General features: G+C 35.3%; 1 protein-coding gene across 1 annotated transcript; it reads left to right on the forward strand.

Annotated features, from left to right (window-relative positions):
* Nucleotides 1–16,213: 16,213 nt before the first annotated feature.
* LOC113772008 (cation-chloride cotransporter 1-like) lies at nucleotides 16,214–25,658 on the forward strand. Its single transcript, XM_027316545.1, has 10 exons — nucleotides 16,214–16,695; nucleotides 18,260–18,409; nucleotides 18,517–18,601; nucleotides 18,873–18,964; nucleotides 21,088–21,202; nucleotides 21,360–21,460; nucleotides 21,719–21,780; nucleotides 22,120–22,347; nucleotides 22,948–23,062; nucleotides 25,370–25,658. The coding sequence occupies exons 1-10, from the start codon at nucleotides 16,484–16,486 to the stop codon at nucleotides 25,638–25,640; spliced, it is 1,431 nt and encodes a 476-aa protein (XP_027172346.1). The 5' UTR covers nucleotides 16,214–16,483; the 3' UTR covers nucleotides 25,641–25,658.
* The last annotated feature ends 254 nt before the right edge of the window (nucleotides 25,659–25,912 follow it).

Below are 25,912 nucleotides of genomic sequence, written 5' to 3' on the forward strand. Positions count from 1 at the left end.
TTTCTCTTGGCTTTTCCCTCTCTTTCTCACGGTTCATATGGGCAGAAATGGAGGCTGAAATAAAGTGCAATTGAAGCTTCAAGAAAGTTAAAAAGGATAGGAATTGATTTGGGTCAAAGTGGACAAATGTCACCCTTGGATTGGAAGTCAATTTTTTTCCTTTTCTCCCTTATTTTGGTTTACAATTTCGGCTGACTTGAGCTGGTTTAAGGGCTGATATTTTGCACTAATATCAAGGCTATTTTATGATAAGAAAGTGGTAGTTAAGTGGGGTGCTCAATCGGTAGTGAACGGTACCCGTCGATTCAACCGATTTTTCCTTAAATCGCGTATACTAGGGTTTTAATTTATAATTCACTAACTTATTATTATCACTTCTAATCACACACTTAATATCATCTAAAACTCACTCTTAATCACCAAATTTGATCCACACCCCGTACCGGATAGTCACACCACGGATAGGCGTAAAAACCCTAATTCGCACTAACTTGAAAACGAAAAGGAAAACCCATTAATTCTATATTCATTTGCACTTATTATGAGGTGATTGGGTAGTATGGCCATTATAAAGTAATAATTTCCAAATAAAAGGGTATTTATAAGAAAAATATAAGGAATTTTACGGGTCCTCACATCGATAATGTGTTTCAAATTTAACGTACACTAACTCATACTAGGAAAATGAATTTAAAACTATACTTGCTTGTAAAAATGCATAGAAATTTTAATATTTCCAAGGAATGTATAAAAAGTAGGCAAAGGAATACAATAATGCTGAGAAAATGTGAAATTTTTTTTTTTGGGTTCTCACACAAAAATTGTAGCATATAGAAAAGGAATGTAAAGAACTACTGTACATATTATTCATTGCTAGAGAGACTTATATGACATATGAGTATTAAAATGCACTGCTCTATCAAAAGATATTGGAGCAGTGGACTTTAATACTGCGTTTTTAGCTCGTCAAGCTACGATTTACAACTTTGTGGCTCTGCTAATAGCAGTCATTAGCAAGTGAGGTAGGTCCTAGTAAGTATAAGTCTTAGAATGCATTGCTCTATCAAAAAATATTGGAGCAATAGATTCTAAGACTACAATTCAGCCATGATAGACCTACACACTCGAATACTAAATTCTTCTCTAGCAATATCAAAAGGTTTTAGTAAGAGTTGGGGGGAGGTCAATTGCCTTCTTGCTGTTTTGGTTTCTTTGTTAGGCTGGCAGCAGTTTTGTCGATTGAGGTGGCATTTGGTGAGGCTGAGGTAGTAGTGTCTTCAAGTTTTTTGTGCATTTCTGTTCCAATAGTTGGTGCAGCTATTTGGTGACCCTTTAGTTCGGTCAATGTGAGGGCTCTTTTTGTGGCTGTTGATTCAGTCATGGAGCTTCTTTTAGTAGCAGTGGATTCAGCTATTTCTTGAAGCAGCAATTTGGCCCTTGGTGTGAACGTTTGTTCGTCTGCAATCTGCTTTTGCTTGGTGTTTGATGGTGTTGTACTCGGTGAAGCTTGGAAAGTTGGTGAATCTTGTAGAGGCAGTGGTATGTTTGGAACTTCAGCTGCTGTGTAGGCTTTGATGATTGCATTTCTTCTTTGTGGCAGTCCTTGAAAAATTGTCTCATATGTTTTGATGAAGCAAATCAGCTTGTGCCTTTTCATGATGGTAGAAAGTTCTTGGTTCATTGTTATTCCCTGAGATGACAAGAATGAATGTGAGTGTTTATATATTAGTATTTTTGTATATAAATATTGAAGGTAGATTTGAAAGGTAAGTGTGCTACTGTACATGTGCCTCTGCATCCTTCAGTTCGACAGCAGTGAATTGTATTAGTCTTTCAGCTTGTTTTCCAGATATTAAGCATTGAATGCTTGCAGTTGAATCAATGAGTGTTATTCCAATGCGACACCTTCAGTGAAATGTGAGAGTTTTAGTTTATTGTAAAATGTAGAGTATGAAAAACTTGTTTTTAGAAAGGGTAAATAGAAAAGAATACCTTAGCTCCACTTCAGCTTCTTCTTTGCATGATGAACATTTTATGATCCAATCTATGTCTGCTTCAACAGTCTTCAAACAATTTGAGCATGCAGTGTACCAGAAGCGAGTTTGGCCAAATGATAATTGTGCTGTACCGGTTATCCATGCTATTTTTTGCTGCAAATGAATTGAAACTTTAGTGTATTATTATTCGACTTTCTGCAAAGTTGAAGTGCACAATGATAATGCTGATTGGTTAGGAAAAAGAGTGTAGTGTTCTTACAGTTTTGAATGAGATCAACGCATCATGAATGTTCTTAATGTCCTCTTGATTTGGTGGTGGGAGCAGCAATTCTGCATCTTTATATGCTTTTGTTTCGAATAAAGTCTTAACTTCATCTTTATGGATGCTATACCATTCACGAAGTAGGAATTCATCATGGAGTGGTGGGTTGATGAGAATGGATGACAATCCTATTGTTGTTAATGACAGAGCTATTTAACCAAAGAATTAAATGTTTTATATGTAAGAAGTATGAGTGATATGCAATGAGTGTATAATAGATTTATAGAGTAAGGGACTTACTGTTGAAAGTAGAGACTTTCACTCTCATAGCAAAGATCATAGGAATAGTTGCAATGATGTTTGCAAGGATGTTGCCTTCATATTCTTGGAATTCATTCCATAGGGTGAGAAGCATAATTTTTTCCTTTGAACAGAAAGGATTCAATAAAAAGGATGATGTTAAGTAATATTTTATATGCTAAGTAATAGATAGAACTGAAATTTCTCACTCTTCATTTACAATCACAAAATCTCTTGTGATTGAGTCCGGGGTTGTTTCTTTTTGGGGGAAAGCATATATGACCAATGCTTTGACACCTACAATTTGAAGTAGCTAGTTAAAGATGAAAGTATCTAAGAATGTAATATTGGATAGAATTGTACAGAGATATGTGTTTTTTTTTTTTTATAATACTTACTTATCAAAGAAGTGTCAGATTCTGCATGTTTATGTGCATCAAAAAAGCTGTCAAAGGTGAAAGGACATGGAAGCGTCGGAGGAATTGGTTCGAGGTAGCGCTCAATCAAAGTTGAGTAATGAAGGACCCAAGAGTAGGAATATTCACTGACTTTGTATATAGGAATAGCAGTGATAACAGTTGCACCAGAGATGTAGTATCGTTGGTATGGAACCAACAAATTACTGAACAATCGGATGCAATTTTCATAGGTTGCTGCAGAAACTTTAGTTCCCTGTTTTTAGTGTTGCTAGTTGAGTTAGTATATTATAAGGTAATATTAATAATCTAATAGAGGCATTTTTTATTAGTTTAAAAACATGAGGCCATGAGTTGAAACTTATGAAAGTTGAATTAAATGTAGTCTGAAAGAGAAGAGAGGCAAGCTGTCCAAAGAAAGTGCCATGAGTTTAAAATTGAATAGTAACTGTAAATTGATTGAACCTATTTTACATGCTAGTAAGGAAAAGCATAGATTTGGAAATTTTTATGTAGTCTTAACTTTTAAGTGGTTGAGCATGATGTCCTTGTATGGTTTATCTAGCACAGATATAGAGAGAGAGAGAGAGAGACAAATTTGAGCATGACAAGAAGAGAAGTCCTAGAATTTATTAGGACTTAATGACATAATGCTATGCAATCAGGTAGAAATAAATTGTGAGGGTAGATTTTAATTCTCTGCTTTAAGAAGGCATATAAATGTACATGATAGGAGTGGAGGAGTCCTTATTCTTTCAGAGTAAATAATAAACAGTTGAGATAAGGTGTAGGGTGGAAGCTTGAAATGAATTAGAGTTATGAGATAAAGTGGTTCAATGAAGTAAGGTTATGTGCAATGCAAAGATTTTTCTATGACTAATGAATTTTTTGAGTTAAATTTTTAATATGGGGTTGGGGAAAAACATATTGAATATATTCAATGAGTATTTAAGAGACTAAAACTGAGTAAAGTTGTGTAAATGTATGTAAGACTTCATGAATTAGAATAAGTAGTGGGAGGAAGGAACTTTTAGAGATTTTCTTCTAGATAATGGGATTATGGAAGGAAAGTCTAGTTTGTGATAGTATCAGTGCATAGTTAATTTTAAATGTTGAGTGTTTGTGTACAGTGGAATCTTCAGTTTTTAAGAATAGTATTGCATATTGAACTTTGAATGATAAGTTTGTATGGTTTTTTCAATTTTTAGGTTGAAGGGAAATAGGGGAAACCTATTGTTTATGTTTTATTTTTATATCACTGTTATTGAGATTGAGATTTCACAATATGCTTATTTCAGAAGGTGGTGGACATTGATTTGGGCCCATTTGTATCCGTTTGAAGACTTATTAATTTTTATAAGTTGCAAATATAAATTTATTAAGTCTAGGTAATATAGATAGTTGTATCTCAATGCCTATAATTGAAGGAGCTGTGTGAAAACATGTATGAACAGGAAGAACGTGATGAATAATACTTGTAAGCTATATCCATTATGAGAATTTGGTATTCTTCTATGTAGAAGCTCGTATTGAGATCAATCAAATATAGCAAATGCTATATCTTAGAAAAATTTTACTTGTTTGTTATTATTATTCTTGGAATTAAGTGAAAATGTTACAAAAAATTATAAAGACAACAAGAATGTTTGTTACTCACTTCAACAGCAAAGGACTCTTAAGGACAGACACCAATTATAATAAAGAATACAAAGAATGACAAAGATCTGTTGCTCCTCATAAAGAGAAAGCTGTCTCTTGGTATTGTGGCTAAGCAACACTTTGGCGGTTTAGCCTAAGTCTCATATTTAGTGCAGAATCTAGCACGCAACATTGCCAGATAAAACTGTTTAATTACAACCAGCCAATTGAACAGTAGGTATATGGCAATAAGATAGATATAATTTATGATTGTTTATATTGGGTGATAAATATACATAGTAGTTAGTGAAATACCTGAGAATCAGTGAGGACGAATCGCAAGATCCATCTAGGTGGTGCTTTCCGGGTGTACTGGATATGATTCCTTTCAACTACTTAAATAAGAACTGTCCATTTGTCTAATTCTTTGTCAATGTCTAGAATAGCCGAGATATGTCTAGGCATTTTGAACTGATTATGATGGAGTATAGTGAGAATTCTATTAGTTTGAATGGAGAACAATAATTATAACAACTAAAGGGCTAGTAAGTAGGAAAAGACTAAAAAAATAGTAAGAGGTATGAGTGATGAATGTACTTATTTGTAGTCATTTTGTATGCTGAAGCACTTCTTTGTAGACAATGTTTTTCATTTTGTCTGTTAGATGAGGGGAAAAGTAGGCTGGTTTTATTAGTATTTTAACTGTTGAGGCCTTTTTTGCTCTTGAAAGAGCAACATATAATTGACCGTGGGAAAAAATACGTTCTTTCAAGTATATACCCACAAAGTCTAAGGTTTGTCTTTGTGCTTTGTTAATAGTCATTGCAAAGCACAAACGAATTGGAAATTGGATTCTTTCGTATGGGACTGGATATTGGTCATCGACTGGTGGTTGCATTGGAATTCTATGAATAAAGACATCTTTTCCAGAGAATTCACCAAATGATAAGGTAGCATGAATGATATTTTTACTGAGAGATTTGACAGCAAGTCTTGTGCCATTGCATAATCCCTCAGTTGGATCAAGATTTCTCAAGAGAATTATTGGTGCATTTGGTTTTAAAACTAATCTGTGTGGTGGTAGACCACAGGGAGTTAATGTATTCAGCAAATTAACATATTCAGCTTGGTAATTCTCATTTAATGTCTCGTCATAGCTCAAGTATTGAACTACTTCTCCAGGATATCTATTTATGAGAGCATCATTTATCTCATCAACAAATGGATTTTTTGTAGTTAGTATTGCTCTGTTAAAGAAAGAAGGTAAGATCTGTGAGCCATTAGCGATTTCAGGATATACTATTTCGATCAGTTTTTGAAGTGCATAAAATTTGTTAGTGTAAGGAACTAAGATAGAAGGTGGAATTTTTACTAAATCATTAGGTTCTGTGTGAATCGTCCCATCTCCAATCTTTAATAGAAATTCTGTAAATGTGGGATCTAATCTTGCTCTCATATTTTCTGTTAAGTTTAGTTTTTCAAGTTTGTCCCATATTGGAGAATTGATTAGACAGGTACTTATCATTTCACTTTTTGTTCCTTTTCGAACTACTGGTAGTGTTTGTCTAAAATCCCCTCAAACACAACAACTTTTCCCCCAAAGATTTCAGCCGAATCCATAAGGTCTTTTAATAAGTCATTCAATGCTTCAATTGCTGTTTTTTTGGACATTAGTGCTTCATCCCAAATTATTAACTTTGTTTCTCTAATCATCAAGGCTAGAGAACTTTGTTTGCTAATTCTACATGTTGTACCCTGAGAGATATCAATTGGGATCTTAAATCGAGAATGCGCAGTCCTACCACCGGGTAAAATAGAAGCTGCGATTCCAGAAGTAGCAGTTGCGAGTGCAAGGAAGCCTTTGCTCCTCACATCTGCCAATAAAGTCCTATAAAGAAATGTTTTCCCAGTTCCTCCAGGACCATCTATAAAGAAAGCACCAGTTTTTCCTGAATAAATTCTCTCAGTAATAACTTTGAATGCTTGTTTTTGTTTTTCATTAAGCATGTCAATTGCAATTAAATCATGAGGTGCAACAATAATGCTTTTCTCTGCTCTCAATTCTCTAGTTTGGTCTTCTACATTATTATATGGCAAGTTAGGTGGGAGTAAATTGTAAAAGCATATGTTCTTTCCCATTGTTTGTAGAAAACCATCTATTTGTTGTAGTGCTTCATGTTCAATGTTTTTGAATGTTAATGTTGAGCGTTTGACAAGATCCTCTAACATTGGCACTTTGAATTTTTCCCATAATTGTTTTGGGTTATTGGGGCAAGAGTAAACTAAGAGTGTAGCAAAAAGCCTTCTCATTTCATAAGGCATCTTAAAATGCGACGCTTTTTCTAAACAAATTTCTTGACTATTGTCATCTTGCAGTAAACCTCGAATTAATGTTGCCTCCCTAAAAGTGTCCACTGTAACATTATTGTGAGTTCGTAAGTCTTTGAATGAAGTGGGACATCGAACTTTTGACAGGAGGAGCCTATGGTAGTATCTCTCACCTTCTGTTGGATGTGCGGTCATTATTCACCCAATAGAGTCTCCTCTTTATCTAAGTTTCCAATATCTTTGGCCTGGTTTCCAAACAAAGTGGTCTGGAAGTTCTGAGTATGTATAATTTAACCTTTGTGCATCCTCATCAGTCTTATTCATATGAAAAAATTCTATTAGCATTGTTTTCTTAAAGTGAGGATTTTTTGCGAGATTTTCCAGATTGGCTCGCTTCTTGAAAACTACTGGTTGGTAGTTTTCAAGATGTAGTTGTAAATGGATAATTTTAGGTTTGATTTCAGTTGTGGAAAATCTAAAAATTCTCCATACAGCCTCAGGTGGAGAAATCCATCTTGCTGACACATATTGTTCGATTTCATCTACTACACCATTAAAAGTAGACGCTGAAAGGCAAAAACTTGTCTTATCATGACCTTTACATATATATTTATATATATATTTGACTGCTTTGATTGTTGAACATATTTCAATGTTTAAATGGCAGTCAAATTTGGCTAGTAGATATGGGTTATGTGGGACAACCTATCTATTGTCCAAAGTAGCACCTCTAATTGTTACTTGCACACCATTGTTTGTTCTTTTATACTAAGGATATGTGTTTATTGTTTGAATGGTCTCTTGACAGAAATCTTTTGGATAGTTATTTCGACAGAGACCATTCTTTGTCATGCAAGCATTTGATGGATTGACAGGGCCACAGGGGCCATGGGGCATGTGTTTAATTACTATCTCATATAGATGAGGTTGGGTTTTTTTACATGGAATTTTTGCACACACAATTCTATCGTATTCTTCTGGACTATAGAGTTTACTTTTGGACTTTAATATTAATAAAAAATGAGCATGTAACATTCCTCTCTTTTGATATTCAATTACATAGGTATAAGCTGCCACTTCACCGAAAACAGATTTTTTGAGTAATTCATCTTTTAAGACTTCTAGTTTTGAGTGGAATACTCTAGCAAGTAAATCTGGTCTATTTTGTGCTTCTTCGCTATGAATTAGATGTTCTTTTATTTCTGGCCAATTAGGATTACATGTCATAGTCAGAAAGATATCTGGCTTTCCAAATTTTTAAACTAAAGTCATTGCGTCCATATACTTACGTCTCATATTCCTTGGTCCTCCAATGAAGGAGGGTGGTAATATGATTTGTTGGCTGACTTTTGATGCTTGTGTTTCACCTGTAGTCACAGCATCAATGATTACCTGTAAAAATTTCTTTCGTATTTCTTCTTGTTGATTCCTAAAGAAGTCAAGTCTTTGACTTTCTAATTTGACGTATTGATCTACTACGTATTGTTGGAGTAGCCTTGCAAAGTGAAGAAGGAATGATTCATCGTTATTCCTTATTTGAAGCTTGTAAGCATAATACTCTCGTAGGGAAACGAAATCTAGATCTTCCTGAAAACTACTGATTACTGTGTGAAGTGAGAAGAAATTTGTGTATTAGTTGTTATTTTTATGAAATTTTACATCAAAAAATGCTAATTAGTAAATTATATTTTACTTACCAACTTTTTCATTGTCAAGTAATTTGTCTACATTAGAGACATTCATTGGGCAAATAGATTCAATTGTAAGTTTTTTTTCCTTAATCTCTTAGTTTGTGCTTTTATTCCCTTTTTGGGAATACCTTGGTGCCATCCTAGATCACCAAAAGAAAACATTAATGGGTACTGAAGCGAATCATAACATTCGTAATAATATTGAATATTTTTTGAGATCCTACTTTGAGTGTGCACTTTAATGTTTCGCTTTCCTGTCTGACCATTGTCTTCACTTGCAACCCACAAAGCTGCTACTTGTGAGGTTGTAGGTTTATTATAGACTCTTTGGTCTAGACCAGGAATGGTCTTTAAGACGATGTGATAACTATCAAGGTTAGGCACTCCACTTAAAGCTCTAAAAAATTTAGCTTATGGATTGTTTTCCAACAAGTACATCAGTTTCCTGACTAAAGTTTCTGATAGTCTCGGGCAAGACGCTATTCGATTGGCTAACTCAATTTCAGGATCATGGAAATATAATTGAAGGTTTTCGCCATGATCATTGGTTGAATTTAAGTCATTTAGAAAATGGTAAACCTGCCCTTGAATTCTAAATGTGTAGACTCCTTTATTTCTTCTACAAAGTTTTTTGTCATATTTAACACCAAAAGAAGTGAACCCAAAATGGTTGTTGTAAGTTCTAATCATAGCTCTAAAGATTTTTGCTTCTTCTGAGGATGAAATTAAGAGCTCTTTTAGAACAGCAGGGAGTTTATTTTGAGAGAGGCCTACTTCACCGTTGGAACAGCAGAAATTTATTGTCTTAGAATAGAATTTTGTTGCTCCACAATGTTGGCATTTGTGGCTCTAATGGTAACCTATTAGGGCAATCAGGTATGAAGCCTAGCAATTGTCTTCCAGTTGGATGGGTTTTACCTATAACAGGTTTGCATTCATTGATTAGTATTACTCAAATGTTGCAATTTTTGTGTATGGTAAAAATTGAGTAGAATTGAATATAAAACTGAATGGTTATTACTTGAAAATTTTTAAAAAACCTTTTCTTGGATGAAACCATTTATAGAAGAAAGTAGAAATAGATATATGCTAGACAGAACATTAATTACCTTTCCGTGTTAGCAATTTTACAGCAGGTTGTAATGCAAGGTTGGTAAGAGTTGTGCAACGTTGAACTCTTTCCAATCTGACGGCTGGCACATGTGGCCTTTTTAGCGCTAACATATGCACGTAATTTCTTAGATTTTCACTTTATGTATGCTTGTCTTCTATAATTTTTTGTCTCAAACTGTTTTTCTTGAAGATAATATGGAGCAAGGTGAGAAGATATAGCTGAAAAACGTACTAAGGAAGAAGGTGACTGAGAGATGGAAACATTTTGTGTTCCACTTCTATGCGGAGGTTGCATGACTGTCAAATTATAGTTTTCATTAAAGATGTTTTGACAGGAGGATGTTGTATTTAAGGTTGATCTAAGATCGATATTGTTAGGTTGCGAAGAGTTCCTAAGTTGAGGGGTATGGATTTTAGGGACACATGCAAAGTTGATGAGAGGCGAACACTGAGCGCGAGCATAGACCTCATCAATATTAGAGGTTCATAAACGCTAGTCATGATTAGATGGATGTAAGATGTTTAGATGAGAATCATCTAAGGTAGACATACATGCGATATTAGGAGTGAATAGATGGTTCAAAACAGGCAGAATTCCATTATTATGATTTTCATGGTCGTTGCTAATGATGTTATTATTTTGGTTTGTCATATAGTGGAGAACCAGACCAGTTACATGATTGTTATTTGTTGAGGTCTCAGTAGTTGCATATCCAGCATTAGAATGGATATGAATTGCATTAGGACGATGGGGCCGAGGGGTGGGGAATTTGTTGATAGCTCTTCAGATTGTACTGTTTTGTGAGAGATATTTGGGCTTCCTTTCAGTGAAGCTTGAGTATTGTAGCATTCATTAAACCATTCATCTACTAAACTAAAGCTTTTACCTGTATTCCTTTTTCTTTTCATCTTAATGGTAGTCGTAAGAAAGTGAAAGTAATATTAGGTAATCAAGAGACTAAAACAAGTGATATATGTGTGAAATGCAGATTGCTAGATAGAAGCTGTTGAACAAGAGGTACAGAGGTGCAGTCTAATAGTTAGAAATTATGATATTTGACCAATCAAAGTGCTTAAATAGTACAAGGGAAAATGTGAAAGGAAAATAGTCATATGATGCATAGATTTAGTTATCATATTGTGGATGGTGCACTGATGGAGAACAAAATTTAAGCACTAAACTTGCAAAGTGCAGCGGAGAGACAGAAGAAATGACCTTGAATTGAAGCGGTTCCTTAGTACGAATCTATCAACCCCAAATAAAATGTACCATGGAGCTAAGAGTTTTAGACTACAGCTGAACCGCTAAACAGAGTTGGTAATCTAAATTGGATGCAGAAGAATAGTATCAGCCAATGGAAAACTATGTAAACTATCTAATGTGTTTAATACTAATAGAGGACAAAATTAGACAAAAAATGAAAGGGATAATTAGCTTTAGTAGGAAAGATTGCAGAGGTACAATCATTTTCAGCCATATTGAGTTGATAAATGAAGTTTGAACCTAAAAACTACAGCCATTTTAAGCCACGGGAGAACACAGTACTGTTACTTAGCAGATAATCTAGCTCCATTGAGTTTGTGCATTTTTTGAAGAATTCCCTATAACTCTCATTTTTAAAATTCATAGAACATGAAGATCTTAATTATTGTCATGTTGAAAAACCATTTCCATGTGCAAACTATTATCATGAGCTAAAGTTAAGGTTGAGAGTTTAACTTGTTTTAGCTTAGTTATCTCTATTCAGCAAGTGATGACAAGGCTTCTTAGGTAATCAGTTGTAATATATTATTAACAGGAAAAGAAAAAGCAAAAAAGTGTATGAGAACTATGCAAGACTCTTTCTTTGAAGCATTTATAATTTCCTTTTTAAACTTTCTCTCTCTTTAGTGTGATGCGATTGTTTCTCCAATTTTATTTACTTGTTTATTTTAAATTTTTAAGGAAAAACTGGAAGTATGACATACGTAGCACCTCAGCTTTTCCTATCTCCTCTCTTTTTGTTCAACAAAAGATTATGTGAAGATCTTTCCCATTACTTTAGAAGCATATGCACTATTATTTGCTGTTGTGATTAGTAATTGACAGCTAATGGTTTAGTACTCTTAAACTTTTCATTTTGTGGCCCTAGGGTGCATGAAAATGTGAATTTTATGCAATCAACTTGTTGTAACATGTAAGAGGAACCCAGCTCACTTTGACTGTTAAATAGGAGAACTTACAATTTATGGACTTAATATTCACAAGGGAACTTAGAACTGATAACAAAAAAAGTAAGGGAAAAAAATTCAGTGGACAAGTAAAAACTGAAAGCAAACGAACTTACAACTGAAATGTGTGAACGCTAAATCAGAAGCTCTTCTGCGCCAATTCTTTGAAAGTGCAATTAAACCCCTGAAGAAATTTGGCAACCAAAATAGAAAGCATACAGATTACCCAATCTCTTCAATACTCATGCGGAGAAATATTAGACACAGAACATTAGTAGTTACCTTTAGTCGAAAATGTTGCAGAGTAAAAGGAGAGAGAACTGTCGATTTTTTTGTGAGCAATGTTGGTGTTCCTAATGTATATAGAGACATAAACTCTATCAGTTGTTAGGAATTTTTCTTTCACTCTCGATAATTTGCCAACTGGCCAACAGAAATAAAAACAAAAGAAGAGACCTATATCCCTAGAAATGGTATTAGGCATCATGAACAATAGATAACGGCACAAAATTGATGAATTGTTAGAGATTTTCCTTCTCACTCTTGATAATTTGTGAACTGGCAAACGAAAAGAAGGCAAAAGGACAAACCTATATCTCTAGTAATAGGTAGAAATCATACCTTATACCTGACTCTTTGTGGAATAATCCCATGGTTAGGATATGGATGGGCAGCCATAATTGACCCTTTGTAGAACAATACCACGGTTGGGATATGGATGAGCAGCCACAATTTGGGAGAAAAGATGGTCAAATTATTGACCAAGTGTTGGAAGAGAACTTTTGTTTGTTCGAAGCAGAAAGAAAACGAAAGAGAAAGAAGAGAATAGAAACAAAGAGGGAGGGACGAAGGAGGAAAAGTAGAGTTGAACATGACAACAAAATGAAATTTGCAAGGGCAAATTATCCAATTAGCCCTTGAACTCTTTGTCTAGGTAAAAATAAGCCCCTCATCTATTTTTTGCCGACTTTAAACCCTCTAACTTGTAAAATTGGGCACCCGTGACCCTTTTAACCAGTTTCTCCGGTTTTGCAACCGGAAGGCCAATCACACGAATACCAGTGTGCTTCTTCAAAGGGCATTTTTGTCCGCATCTTCTAAGCAAAAAGAGAACAACTCCTTCTTCTTTCCTCCATCTAACCTAACCCAACTGCTAACTTATTCAACAAACGAATTGCAGAGGGAAGAGAGAGAAGTTTGCAAAAAAATAAAAAAAGGGAAGAAGGTAAGGAACAGAGCAGAATATCTGCAAATATCTATCATACATCAAAATGCAAATTATCCCGGTAAAATGCATAAAATGCTATGAATGTTGGTGTAACCAAAAAGCATCAATATTCCTTTGGAGGTTGGAGGACAAGACCAGGATCACACATGGTGGCTAACAAGAGAAGGTTGTTTTCCCTTGATGCGGTTACTGCAATAGTCTCTGTCATGTCTAAGTCATTGTAGTTGAGGCCAATGGGGAGTTTCCAGTCAAAGCGATAGAGCAGAAGAGCTAAAGGGAGCTCAACATTTGCAATAGTTTGACTATTGACATATGCCTTGACCAAAGAATCAGAAATTGAAAAGAAAAAGTAAGGCGTGAAGCAAAAGCTCATTACAATAGCATTCACTTACCATCAGAACAGCTTTGATATTATTGTTGGTAACTGGAAAGGTAAGGTCTCCACTTTCTTTAACTCTTAATAGAACATCAACTAGATCTTCATTTCCAGACTCGCCCATGCCCCTTTTTGTTCTTTTTAGGTTCTCAACATGCTCAGCAATTATTATATCAAAAATTTTATCAATTCTTTGGTGCACCTTCATCAACTTAGGCTTAACTCTACTTAACGGATGAAGTATCCGGTATGAAGGAAACAGATCTGAAATCTCAAAAGCACTTGAAATAGGCAGTGATTCCTTTAGAAGCCGCAAGAAATGTCATTTGGTGAACTTTGCTTTCTTTCCCAAATGCTGCTGTCAAAACCATAGAACTTGTGTACGTGGAAAAATGCACATTTTTTCCTTCCCTTCACAAAGATTTTACCTTCTTCCCTTTTTTTGTTTCTTTGCAGACTTCTCTCTCTTCCCTCTACAATTCGTTTGTTGAATAAGTTAGCGGTTGGGTTAGGTTAGATGAAGGGACGAAAGAGGAGTCGTTCCCTTTTTGCTTAGAAAATGCGGACAAAAAATACCCTTTGAAGAAGCACACTGGCATTCGTGTGAATTGGCCTTCAGGTTGAAAAATCGGAGAAACTGGCTAAAAGGGTCACGGGTGCCCAATTTTACAAGTTCGAGGGCTTAAAGTCAGTAAAAAATAGATGATGGGCTTATTTTTACCTAGACAAAAAGTTTAAGGGTCAATTGGATAATTTGCCCAATTTGCAAACATGCTTCTTCTCAAGCAAAAAGAAAACGAAGCTGAAACAATGGGAAGGAGAGGGGAAGAATGCTAGGCAAAAAGTCAAAAACCACTTCTGGACAATACTAGTTACCGCTCTTAGACCAAAAAAGAAGGCAAGAGACGGGAAAGATTGAGAAGTAAATCTGCAACTTTTTTCTACAAAATGGCAACAAGCGTTAGGAACCAAACAATCAATTTGTAGTCAATATAAAACAACAAAGAAACAAATTCAATGGCTATAAACTCACAAAATCACAAGAGGAGATGGGTGTTTTCACCATAATCATCTCATTTCAATCATTCTGGTTTTTGTAGTGAAAGTAAATCGAAAGTTGTGATCTTTGGGACATCGATTGAAATTTGTGAAGGTCTTTCTTGGTTAATTACTGAAGGAAAGCGAAGGAAAAGTGGGGAAAGTAAAATGAAGTGCAAATGGAGTGTTTTGCTTTCCTGCCATCGGTGCTAAAGTTGTTTGACTTTTTGGCTTCTTGTCACTTTTCTTCATCGAACCAGAAAGAGAAGAAAGGAAAAATAGAGAAACGGGAAACAGAGAGAGAGAAAGGAAGAAGAAAAAAATGATGGGCTAAAGTTGTAAAATGAACTGCAAATAGAGTGTGTTGCTTTCCTGCCATCGGTGTTAAAGTTGTTTGACTTTTTGGCTTTTAGTCTTTCATAATGGAGACAAAGAAGAAGTGGAGAACAGAGCTAATGCCGGGAAAGCGTGAGAAGTAAAGCAAAAGAATATGCGGAAAAAGTCAGAAATAACCCTCAATAGTTAGTTACTGTTTTGGGGCTAGTTATTTTTCTCTGGACAAGTTAGTAATTTCATGTAACAAGACAAAAATGACCTTACCAATGATACATTGTTTGGAGAACTAATCAAGATTCTCAGGGCATAAACGGAAGAAAATTTTTCTCCCTCCCCTTAGCCCACCACGTGGCTAACCTGGGAGTAGAAAGCTTAGGTCTTTATATATATGTAAGATAAGATATGCATTAATGTATATGCATATGTGCGTTATATATACTAATTTGAAATCGAAATAGGTAGCCAATTTATTGTTTTCAAAATATGAATTTGAAATCGAAATTTTCAATTTAGGAAAACATAATCTAGAATTCAAACCTAATTTAAACTATTCGAAAACGAAAATTTTGATTTTCTTTCCACTTTTCCTTTTTTTCGATTTCGATTTTCCGAATTGAAATCGAAATCAGTCAGTAAATCGATTTTTTTGGAATTGCACGCTCCTAGTCATTAGGAAGAGGTGGAGAGGAGGAAAAATGAGGAGGATGAGGTTTAGATAGAAGGGAGGATGGCAATAGAAGATGGAGAATGGTGGTAGCATCAATACGAAATCATGGGGGATTTTTTTGTAAGTTGGTTTGACTACTGGAAATTTTTCGTATGTTTGCTTAATTAGGATGGTTATTACGGTCTTTTCTGCTTATATATTTTGGGGTAATTATGTCATTTCATTTGCCTCTGTTTAGTTTTGATGATTTTCGTTATTGTTTCAAATTAGTTCAAATTACAAGAGGTCGGAATGTATGATTTACAAACATAAGAGACTTTTCCGTAAGTTAACTTAATCATGCGGGCTTTTTAAATATTTTTTTCCAATTAAGTTTACCAAATAATTGCGCCCTAAGCCCCAAAATCCAAAATCCAACGTGATTCTCTCTCTTTCCCATTTTTGGATGAAGAATTTACCCAAAAAAATAAAAGAGTTGAATATTCCCGCAATCCCAACACAATGGAGGTCCTTTTCACCTACTCTTCTTCTTCGAACGCCCTCTTTCTTTATACATTCCCGAGAAACCCAAAAGACTATCAAGCTCCTTATCTTCGCGTGTTCCGCACTCTCCTGGTACTAGTCGACTGTGGTAGTCGTAAATTCACCCTTACGCGAGAAGAACTCCTACCTCCCTTCCTGGATTTGTTTTATTATTATTAAATTATTATTCAAATTATTTGAATATTCACATTTTATTTTTTATTGATTAATTCATACTCAATTACTCATTTTCCAAATCTCCTGTCAGATCTTTTCTCTCTAGTTAAATATCAGAGTAGTTTTAGATTTGGATCCAATCCACCGGCAAAAGCAGAATTAAGCTCCGGCGAACGGCGAAAAATGGCGGGCAATGGAGAAATTGAAGTGTCCGACGAGAAAGAGTTTTCTTCGTCGTCGTCGTCGTCGTCGCAAGGACTAGACCACGGCCGGAAGTACAGGCCTGTGGTGGCCAGCGATAACGATCGCGCCATCGTTGAAATGTCCTCTCTGGAGTCCGCCGCCGCCGCCTCCTCTTCTTCTTCCTCTTCTCCGTTTCCCAATCGTAACCCTATGTAATAATTGCTACTACGCTGCTCATTTTCTTTGTATTTTTGTGCAAAGTTTTGTTAATTGTTCTTGCAATGTGGTAGATTGTTCTTCTGCTGTTGATTAGAGGATCATCTTTTGGTTTGTTTGTATTGGTTTTTTCGGAGATTTTAGATGATCTAGGAGTGAGGGTTTGGAGAAGGGTTTAACACCCGGGGGCAAATCTGTTTTGTAGGTTTATATACTAATGAATCAAGGGTTTAGGAAGCCTGTAGTGACTATAGATGCCAAAGGTTTTGTATGAAATCAGTGTATCAACGTTGGCATGCAAGTATATGTTTTAGTTGTACATTGGAAATGTGGATAAAGTACTTTGGATTTGTGTGGTCGATGAACATTTTGGCTTCAGGAGGGGCATGGAGGATTTCGCCATTGTATATGGTTAAAAGATGCTGAAAATGAGGGGTTTGAGCTTAATTGCTACTTGATGGACTTCGGTTGGGACCTTTTTTAAGTAGTAGTATGCTGTAAAATTTATTGGACATAGGCTCGTTTCGAATTTAACTCTCATTAGGTACTTTTTGGTTTGAGGATGATACGGTGAATAGTATTTGAAGACCAGAGGCTATTATTTTGCAAACTTGGTTGCTGGTAGCAATGGGAAGCTTGTACAGGAAACTTGCGAGGACAAGTAGCGGGAAGGATTCAATGGCATACACTGAATGAATGGAAGATTGAGCATTGCCATAGATTGTGTAGTTCTGCCTTGTTGATGATTTTACTCTATCTCTTGTCTAGTCGAATTGTAGCAGTACGTTTTACATGTTTTCGTCTTTTCTGCTGGTTTGTGTAGTGGTGATGTAGAACAATATTTGGAAACTTTCTTCATTAAAATGTTATGCTTACAGTGTTCTAGATCTGAAAAAGGTTGAAAAAGTCTTGGTAAGAAGTTTGTATGGTGCTTAGGGGCTTGGAACTCCAGAATAAGATAGCTGGGTTGAATCTTTAGTTACAGGTATTGATTGGGAGTGCCGTTAACTACTACAGCTTCATTGATTTGAAGTTCATCATCATGTTGATTGTTCTTAATTTTTTTCCCAGGTTGTATTAATTAAACCTAATAGCTCTTGAGAAATTGGTTACATTCCTTTTTTTGGGTGTTGTTTCAGGAAACTCTTTAATTTATTTAATCCTGTTTTGGTTGTTTCACATTAACTAATCACCGTGATACTTATAAATGCCAATTATGTGGATGTTAATGAATGCAATGTGACATTCTAAGATATTTGTAAAGTACATGGAACCTGAGGTCAAAACAGCTTATTCGTAATGGATTTGAAAACTTTGCCAGTCATGAATTAGATTCTTCTCAAATGTGGAATTGATTCGAGTTTGGCTATTACTAAGAACTTCAAGTTTATCCTTGAAGCAGTTCCCAGTTATAAGATTTGGCTAAAACTGTGTCCTTAATGTACTATGCTACCTATTTGAATGACTTTCACTAAAATGCTAACTTGTCCATAGCCAGGTTCTTTCGTTCTTGGATTATATTGTGGCCTAAATGATTTCGACTTTTTATTAATGTGGCAGGAAAGTTAAAGCTAGCAATCAGACAAACATGGCTTCTGAAGAAAGAGAAGGCTCACTGCCCACTCGTGCACATGCCAATGGCGATCAGAAGGATTCCAAATTGGAATTGTTTGGGTTTGATTCACTCGTAAATATTTTAGGTCTTAAGAGGTAAGAGGTGTTTCATTTATGTTCAAGCTGATTATGTTTCTGGTAGTTTGAATTTCGAAACATTTTTGGAGTATTTCTTTCTTCTTACGTAAAGGTTGCTATTCCAGTATGACAGAAGATCAGACTCCTGCACCCTCTAGTCCTAGAGATGGAGATGATGGCACAATCAATCTGGAACGTCCTAGGGTGCTTGTATGTGTTCTTCTATATGCTGTTGATATTCTTTAAGCTTTTTATGCTATCATGTTTAAATTTTGTATCCTAAGTTTTATTGGCAACTTGTGTTGGTTACTATCATGGTATTGTTAAACTTCGTACATGTACTACGATACTACAGTTCATCTTTTTTTTTGGGTGCTAAAGGCATGACTAGAGACTTCTAAGACAACAAAGATGCTATAATAGTCTTCGTTTTACTATTTATTTTGTCAAATCATTTTATTCTTTTTTGTGGTTTATGTAGGATACTGGTGTCAAACTAGGGACAATGATGGGAGTGTTTGTTCCGTGCTTGCAAAATATTCTGGGAATTATCTACTATATCAGATTTTCATGGTACATCTAATTGCCTTATTTTTCTAAATATACTCTGCAACAATATACCATGCAAATATATATCCATTGGAGTTAGAACTGACTTACTATTATAGTGAGAGCATGTGCCTACTAAAGTGCGCCTCTGGAAGGTGGTTTAGTTTCAGTTGAAGCTTCTCATAGAAATTTTGAACTTACCATTGTTGGCCGTTTATAAAAGTTTGCATTTAACCATATTCGAACTTTGTTGATTTAGTCAGCCCTTATGTTTCTCTCCATTAACATGTATTCGGATTGTTTAAGGTGGAATTTGGTTTCGTGACTATCTTGGAGCTGATTATTTCTGCTTTACGATGTAAATTGGATGTGAATATCAGGTCCATAATACTGTTTGAAACTAAAGGGAATACATATGGTAAAGCTAAAATTATTTTGGGGGAAAGTTCAATTCTGGAGCTAGATATTGCATTTGAATGTAAATTCTGTCAATAAAATTGACATTTAAGATCTCCTTTACAAATATGACCTGACTTTCAATTGGTTTTTAGAAATAAAAGAATGGGAAAAATGGGAATAGGAAGCATTTAAACCTTTAAGTAGGGTGCAACTTTTAACAAATTGTGGCATTGGTTACTATTCAAAAATTATTTTAACAAAAATGAGTGGTGTAGTTAATTACTATAATACCCACATACTTTAGCAATTCAAAATTTTTCACAACCTAGTCCCCAGATACATCTGATTTTTGAATAACGTCCCTCGGGCCTTAGGTGGGTGGTGCCACCACCAAGCATCACCTCTGGCCACCACTTTTGGTGGGGCTTTTTTCACCAAAATATGTAAGCAAGTTCAGTATTTGACAGAAATCATGGCTCCACCAATCACAACCTATAGAAACATCTCCAAACCCACAAATATTTATAACAAAATCTTCTTCTTGGAAAGTGGATCACAGATCTAGTATAAACATTTCACGAAAGTGGCTGGAGAGCCACCAATCAAGTGGACATCCGAGGTGGCTCTTACTCTCCTTTCCTCTTCTTCTTTTCTTATTTTCATGAAATTGGTTCTTCTCTTGGCCAAGGCTGCACTGCTGATGAGTTTGGGCTTGTTGGCAGGTCTGCACTTTTGCACAGTCACTTCAGGCTGTTCCGTTCATGTCCAACAGCCAATGTCATTCGTCATTTGGCTGCAGTAGTTTTCCTTTTATCTGTTTTTTTCTTCTAATTTTAGTTGGACGTATATAAGGGATAATAAAGTAATTTGGGCTTGCAAATATTTTTAGTTTTTATATTTGATGAATAGTAGTCTTTTCCCCAAATCCAAATTTGTCAAAAGTTGTACCCTTCTACAAAATTCTATTCTTCCCATTGCTGTATTCCCAATTTTTGCTAAAAGAATTGAGGAGTCCTAAATGAATGTAACATATCATTGACTCAGAAAAAATAATAGTAGTGGAATATGGATCTTCTGTCTGGGAATTCTTTCTAATACTAGATACCAGATTTTGAGACATGTTTTCCTTTTGGTTTTGAGCTATTCATCTAGGCAAACAATCACTTAGTCCTGTGACATTTGAAAATGCATCTTTGTAGTGCCTGCAATGCCCTTGAACTTCTCTTGAATTTTAACTTATGCTGGTAATGCGAAAGTTCTTCTTTATTCGTCTCACCTTACAGGCATAAGTTAAATAATATTAGTTATTTTCATTTTCACCCTTATATTGCTTGCCCATCAAATTCATAAAAGATAACAAATAGCAAAATCAACAAATGACAAATTAGTATAAAGTAAAATGTTCAGATCAATGTGGATGGCAAGTGACAATTCTTCTGGCATTGTACCTTTAAGCATTCATAACAAACTCAAAGAAGTCAACTGATGCATACAAATGGAACTTATAGCATAGAAGGATGATTGAGATGAGTACTTAAATTAAATTTTATAACAGATGCAGAAGATCATATAAGAGCTATAATAATAGTCTCATCTGTTAGTTTATTGAGACAGCTGACTCTCAGCTACTGTCATCCTTTTTTCCCCCTTAATTACGGTCTTAGTAAACAGCTTGCTGTAATTTACCTTAGAAAGTTTTTGAAGTAGTTTAATTTACTCTTCACAATTTTTGCTTTTGATAATTGCAGGATCGTTGGTATGGGTGGTATAGGTGAATCATTGTTGCTAGTTGCTTTCTGTGGGTCATGCACTTTCTTGACTACAATTTCGTTGAGTGCCATTGCAACTAATGGTGCTATGAAAGTAAGAAAACTGATTACTGTTATCAAAAGATTTTCTAAACTTATGAAGATTAAACAATTATGTTTTGCACGTAACTTATTCCTCTGGGGTGCTCCATTTATGTTAAAGTCTTTGTGTTGAATGGCTACTGATAGTTGTTTGATGTATAATTGTCTAGGGTGGAGGACCTTATTATCTCATAGGTCGTGCCTTGGGTCCTGAAGTAGGAGTCAGCATTGGGCTTTGTTTTTTCCTTGGGAATGCAGTTGCTGGATCTCTGTGAGTGTTCTATCTTCTTATTTTTATATCAATCTGTGACTTATGTTACAGAGGTGCATGATGAGATGGAAATATGATTCGCAATATTACCTTTTCCATCAGTAGATTGTTGGAACGTATTTTATTGAATGTTATGGACATATGGTGACCATGTTATTAATTGCTGTTTCTTTACTCGAATGTAATTTGTAAATTGGTTTGTAATATGTAAATTGGTTTTTATTAACATATCTTGTATCTTTATTCCATGTGATGCAGTTACGTATTGGGAGCTGTGGAGACTTTTCTGAATGCTGTACCAAGTGCAGGGATTTTTAAAGGTAGTAGCTCTGGGAGATCTCGCAGGTTTTTATTTGAACTATATGCTGGAGGTGGCGAACTGTTGCCTGAATGATGGTTTGTCTGGTGATTCATAAGGTCACATATTTTTGTCCTCACACAGGACGACAGCTGTTCTAACTGCAACTGTAATTGCTCAGAAAAATGTGGTGAAATAGTTTATTTCCATTTTGGTTTTATGTCTTAAGGAACTGCTACTTCATTTCTTACTAACTTGTACATGGTATTCAGGATGATGAGATCAGCAATTTTGGTTACTACCTTGAACGCGATTTACTTTGACGTTTGATTTTGATAAATTCCTGCATTTGTTAATGCAGAGACTGTCACCAGAGTTAATGGAACAGAAGTAGCACAACCGATTGCTAGTCCCAGTTTACATGATCTGCAGATATATGGAATTGTGGTGACCATCATTTTGTGTTTCATAGTATTTGGTGGTGTGAAAATGATCAATCGAGTTGCACCAGCTTTTCTTGTAGCTGTTTTATTCTCATTATTCTGCATATTTATTGGGATACTGCTGGCTCGAAAGGATCATCCAGCAGGTGAGATTCATTGCACCTTTTATCTTCAATGTTTTCAGTTTGAAAGCTTATTTTAGGTTATCTTGTTTAGAACATTCATAGTTGTAACTGACTGCTGGTTTTGTCACTAGATGGATCATATCAGGCATCTTTGTTCCCATGCATATGTCCGGATCATATGATTTTCCATTGGCATCTATGTAAATGGCTCTCAATGATGCGATTGTGTTCTGTACTTTCATTTTTGTGCTTATAATGTTGGTTGATTTAAATTCCAAAACCATGGAGTTTAATGATTGTATTTTATAATTGCTATGCATAATAAAAGTTCAGATTCTGTGCCCACAGTGGTATAGCCTCAAGTGGACCTTTGCTATGGATGATTAACAACTATGGGCTGTTCTAGACTTAATAGTTCTTGGCCCAAGTGTGACTAATTTCATTGAAATCATACTCGAGTTGCTTTAATAAAAAATGACTCAATTTAGTTGTTTTGACCCATTACATCTGGGCAGGATTGTAATGGGATGTAATGGGTCAAAAATGTTTTTATCCTTCATTTCATGGCTCTTGGATATTACTTGTATACTGAAAATATCTCCCTTGCCATGCATGGAGCAGCTGGGATTACGGGCTTGAGTTTGGAGTCTTTCAAAGAAAATTGGAGTTCGGACTATCAAACAACTAATAACGCTGGAATTCCTGATCCTGACGGGAAGATATACTGGAACTTCAAGTATGGCATGCAAAAACTTTTCTAGTTTTGTGCTTTTTTTTAATTGTTGCCCTCTCTCTCTCTCTCTCTCTCTGTGAGTGGGTGGATGGCTTGGTTTGTCCCCTGCACACCCCAGCGGTGCTCCCTCCTTTTTGTTATTCAGTTTCCATTACTGTCACAACTCCATCTCAACTTGGACTTATCTTTTATACACAAAAATAGGTACTGGTCCCACTAACTTGTCATTAAAAATTTTATTTATAATAGTGGGGCTACATGCTGTGTACTTCTTTTTTCAACTATAGTATACAATTTATGCTCTTTTAGAACTTTGTGACTCAGTTTTTTGTATGTCTGTCCCTTTTTGTTTGGACATTTTAATTATATGCCTCAGGCAGTTCATAGGATTAGTTTCTGTCCTCGTTTGTTTATGTTCTTTAGTTTAGTCTATTATCCATTCCTGAATTTCGGCTAATTAGTTATGTGCACTTGAAAGACTTTGCCTTACACTTGGAACTTGAAGTTTGCTGGCTTCTTGATCAAATTTGCTATCAGATATGTGTTACTGTGTAGAGTGATAGTTGTGTCATCACTTTTCACACTTAAAAAGTCTTTTCAAAGCAAGCAACAACATTTTCAACCCATCAAACTGGATGAGTGTTCTTATTTTGTGGATTAGGATGCATTACTTGGATTACTAAGCGTTATCCTTTGCACTCCTGTTTCATTTTACCTGCATTTATATTTCTTGATCTGAATAATGTATTTTTGATATTAGAAATTATTTTGAAATTTAACCTTGCAGCTCATGCGAGAGAAGAACCTATTAGTAATTAGGATTTTGTTGTTGTTGTTGGGAACTAGGATTTCTACCTTTTTGGAAAAATCTATGCTGTCGTTGTCAGTACCTGATGTCATGCAATAACGAAATCATCCTTTTAGGTTTCATGTGGTTCATGGATGGGCTGAGGGAGGATGTGTAATACCAGGATTAATTGTCCTGAGATTACTTATCCTAGAATTCATCATCCCTTGTACAATAATTATACTAAGTTCAGTTAGTATCGGATTGTTCATGGGATATTCCATAAAAAGTTAAATTTTGTTTTTCAAAAGTTTAGATTTTATATTATATATTATAGTTACCAAATTAGTTCAAATGACACAAAATGTTCATAATATTCCTTATCCCATCCTTGCATGAGATTATTTTATCCCCTGAACATCGGATTATTCAGTCAACCATGATAGTAATAGCATGTGTAAAAATCAATAAAATAAGGGATGACATGGTATTACTTTTCCAATCTTGTATCATCTCATGAACCAAATGGACCCTTAGCTTCTCAATGATTACATTTTGGTCCCCAGGAACAAAAGCTTCATCCAAAGAACAGCAGATTTGTCTTTTTATATCTATACTTAACAAACAAAAGAGTGGCTGGGATTGTTTCAACTAAGAAATTGGTGCTAATTGTTAACTTGGAAAGGAATGGTTTTGATTATCAGGGACTGCTCATTTTTTTTGTCTCCACTTAAGGCTAGATAGACCAAACTCTTCCTCAACTTGTGGTTGTATGAACCTTGTACTTTGGAAGTTGTCGTTTCCCCATACGGAAAATATTCTATTTTTGTATTTGGAGGAAAAAATGTACTGTGGCATTTGGTTGAGCAGAGGGAAAGCTTTATGGGAATGTAGTGACAAGAATACGAGGTGAAGGAGAGAGAATTACTTTCATCTGTTTGTTCATTGGACAAGACAGATTTTGGAGTGAAGTTAGTAATAAAATGTAGTTATACAATTGTTGTTTCCAGCTGACTTTTTGCAGAAGCCTGCAATTTTTTGAGGACAGAAAAAGGGAAAATTATGTTAAGTTTCCCTCAAAATAACTCTCAAGGAAGACAGAGTATCTAACTTTCCCTGACTTTCCCAGACCCTGTAGTCAAACCCAGCCTTGCTGAAAGCGACACTTGTTCTGGAAAATCATGCCGGAGGTTGTTGTTTTAAATCTTTACACCACAATCTGCAGTTTTCAATCATGTAGTTTGAGGTTTGATACTCATTGACGTTCTTGGTTATTTCATAGCTATCAACTTTTGTATTGCTATCTGTCTTTTCAATTTGTGGCCACTGGGAACCATGGATAATGGTTTTCATTTTGTGCAAGTAGGTTGGCGAAATAGGTGGCCTTTAAAATCAATATCTTCAACTTTTAGGTCACCAGTTGTTGTGGCATCAGCCAAGTTTTCCTTTTATTGTTGCCTTTGAAAATATTGGTAGAATAGGATTTAATCTGTTTCCTTGGCTGACGATAACGTTGTTGTCAGTGCATTGGTAGGTCTATTTTTTCCTGCTGTTACGGGGATTATGGCTGGTTCAAACCGTTCTGCGTCATTGAAGGACACTCAGAGGTCTATTCCTGTCGGAACATTAGCTGCAACTTTGACGACTACTGGACTATATCTGATTTCTGTTTTATTTTTTGGAGCTCTTGCTACCCGAGAGAAACTTTTGACAGATAGGCAAGTCTATGTACTGTTTAATGAAATGCTTTACTCATTGAAATCACATATGTTGTGCTTTGAATCTGTTTCCTAATGATTTGTGGATTTGGTTTGTTAAGGATGCTTCGTGTTACATCCTTTTGAACTGTGGCTTTGTATTAATTCTGCATCATTTGATCTGTTAATTTTCTGCTGTAAATTGTGGTTACTTTGTATCTGTTGTTTAGGAAGTGTAATACTTTCAATTTGAAATTGTTGTTTGTTTTGAATTAGTAAAATAATATGATTTATATATTGTACAAGGAGAAGTTTAATGGTAAATAAATTGCAATGCGTTTCTTCCTTTTGCAAATTGTCAAATTGTCT

The sequence above is a fragment of the Coffea eugenioides genome, chromosome 5 (genome assembly GCF_003713205.1).
Source record: "Coffea eugenioides isolate CCC68of chromosome 5, Ceug_1.0, whole genome shotgun sequence".
NCBI lineage: Eukaryota > Viridiplantae > Streptophyta > Magnoliopsida > Gentianales > Rubiaceae > Coffea > Coffea eugenioides.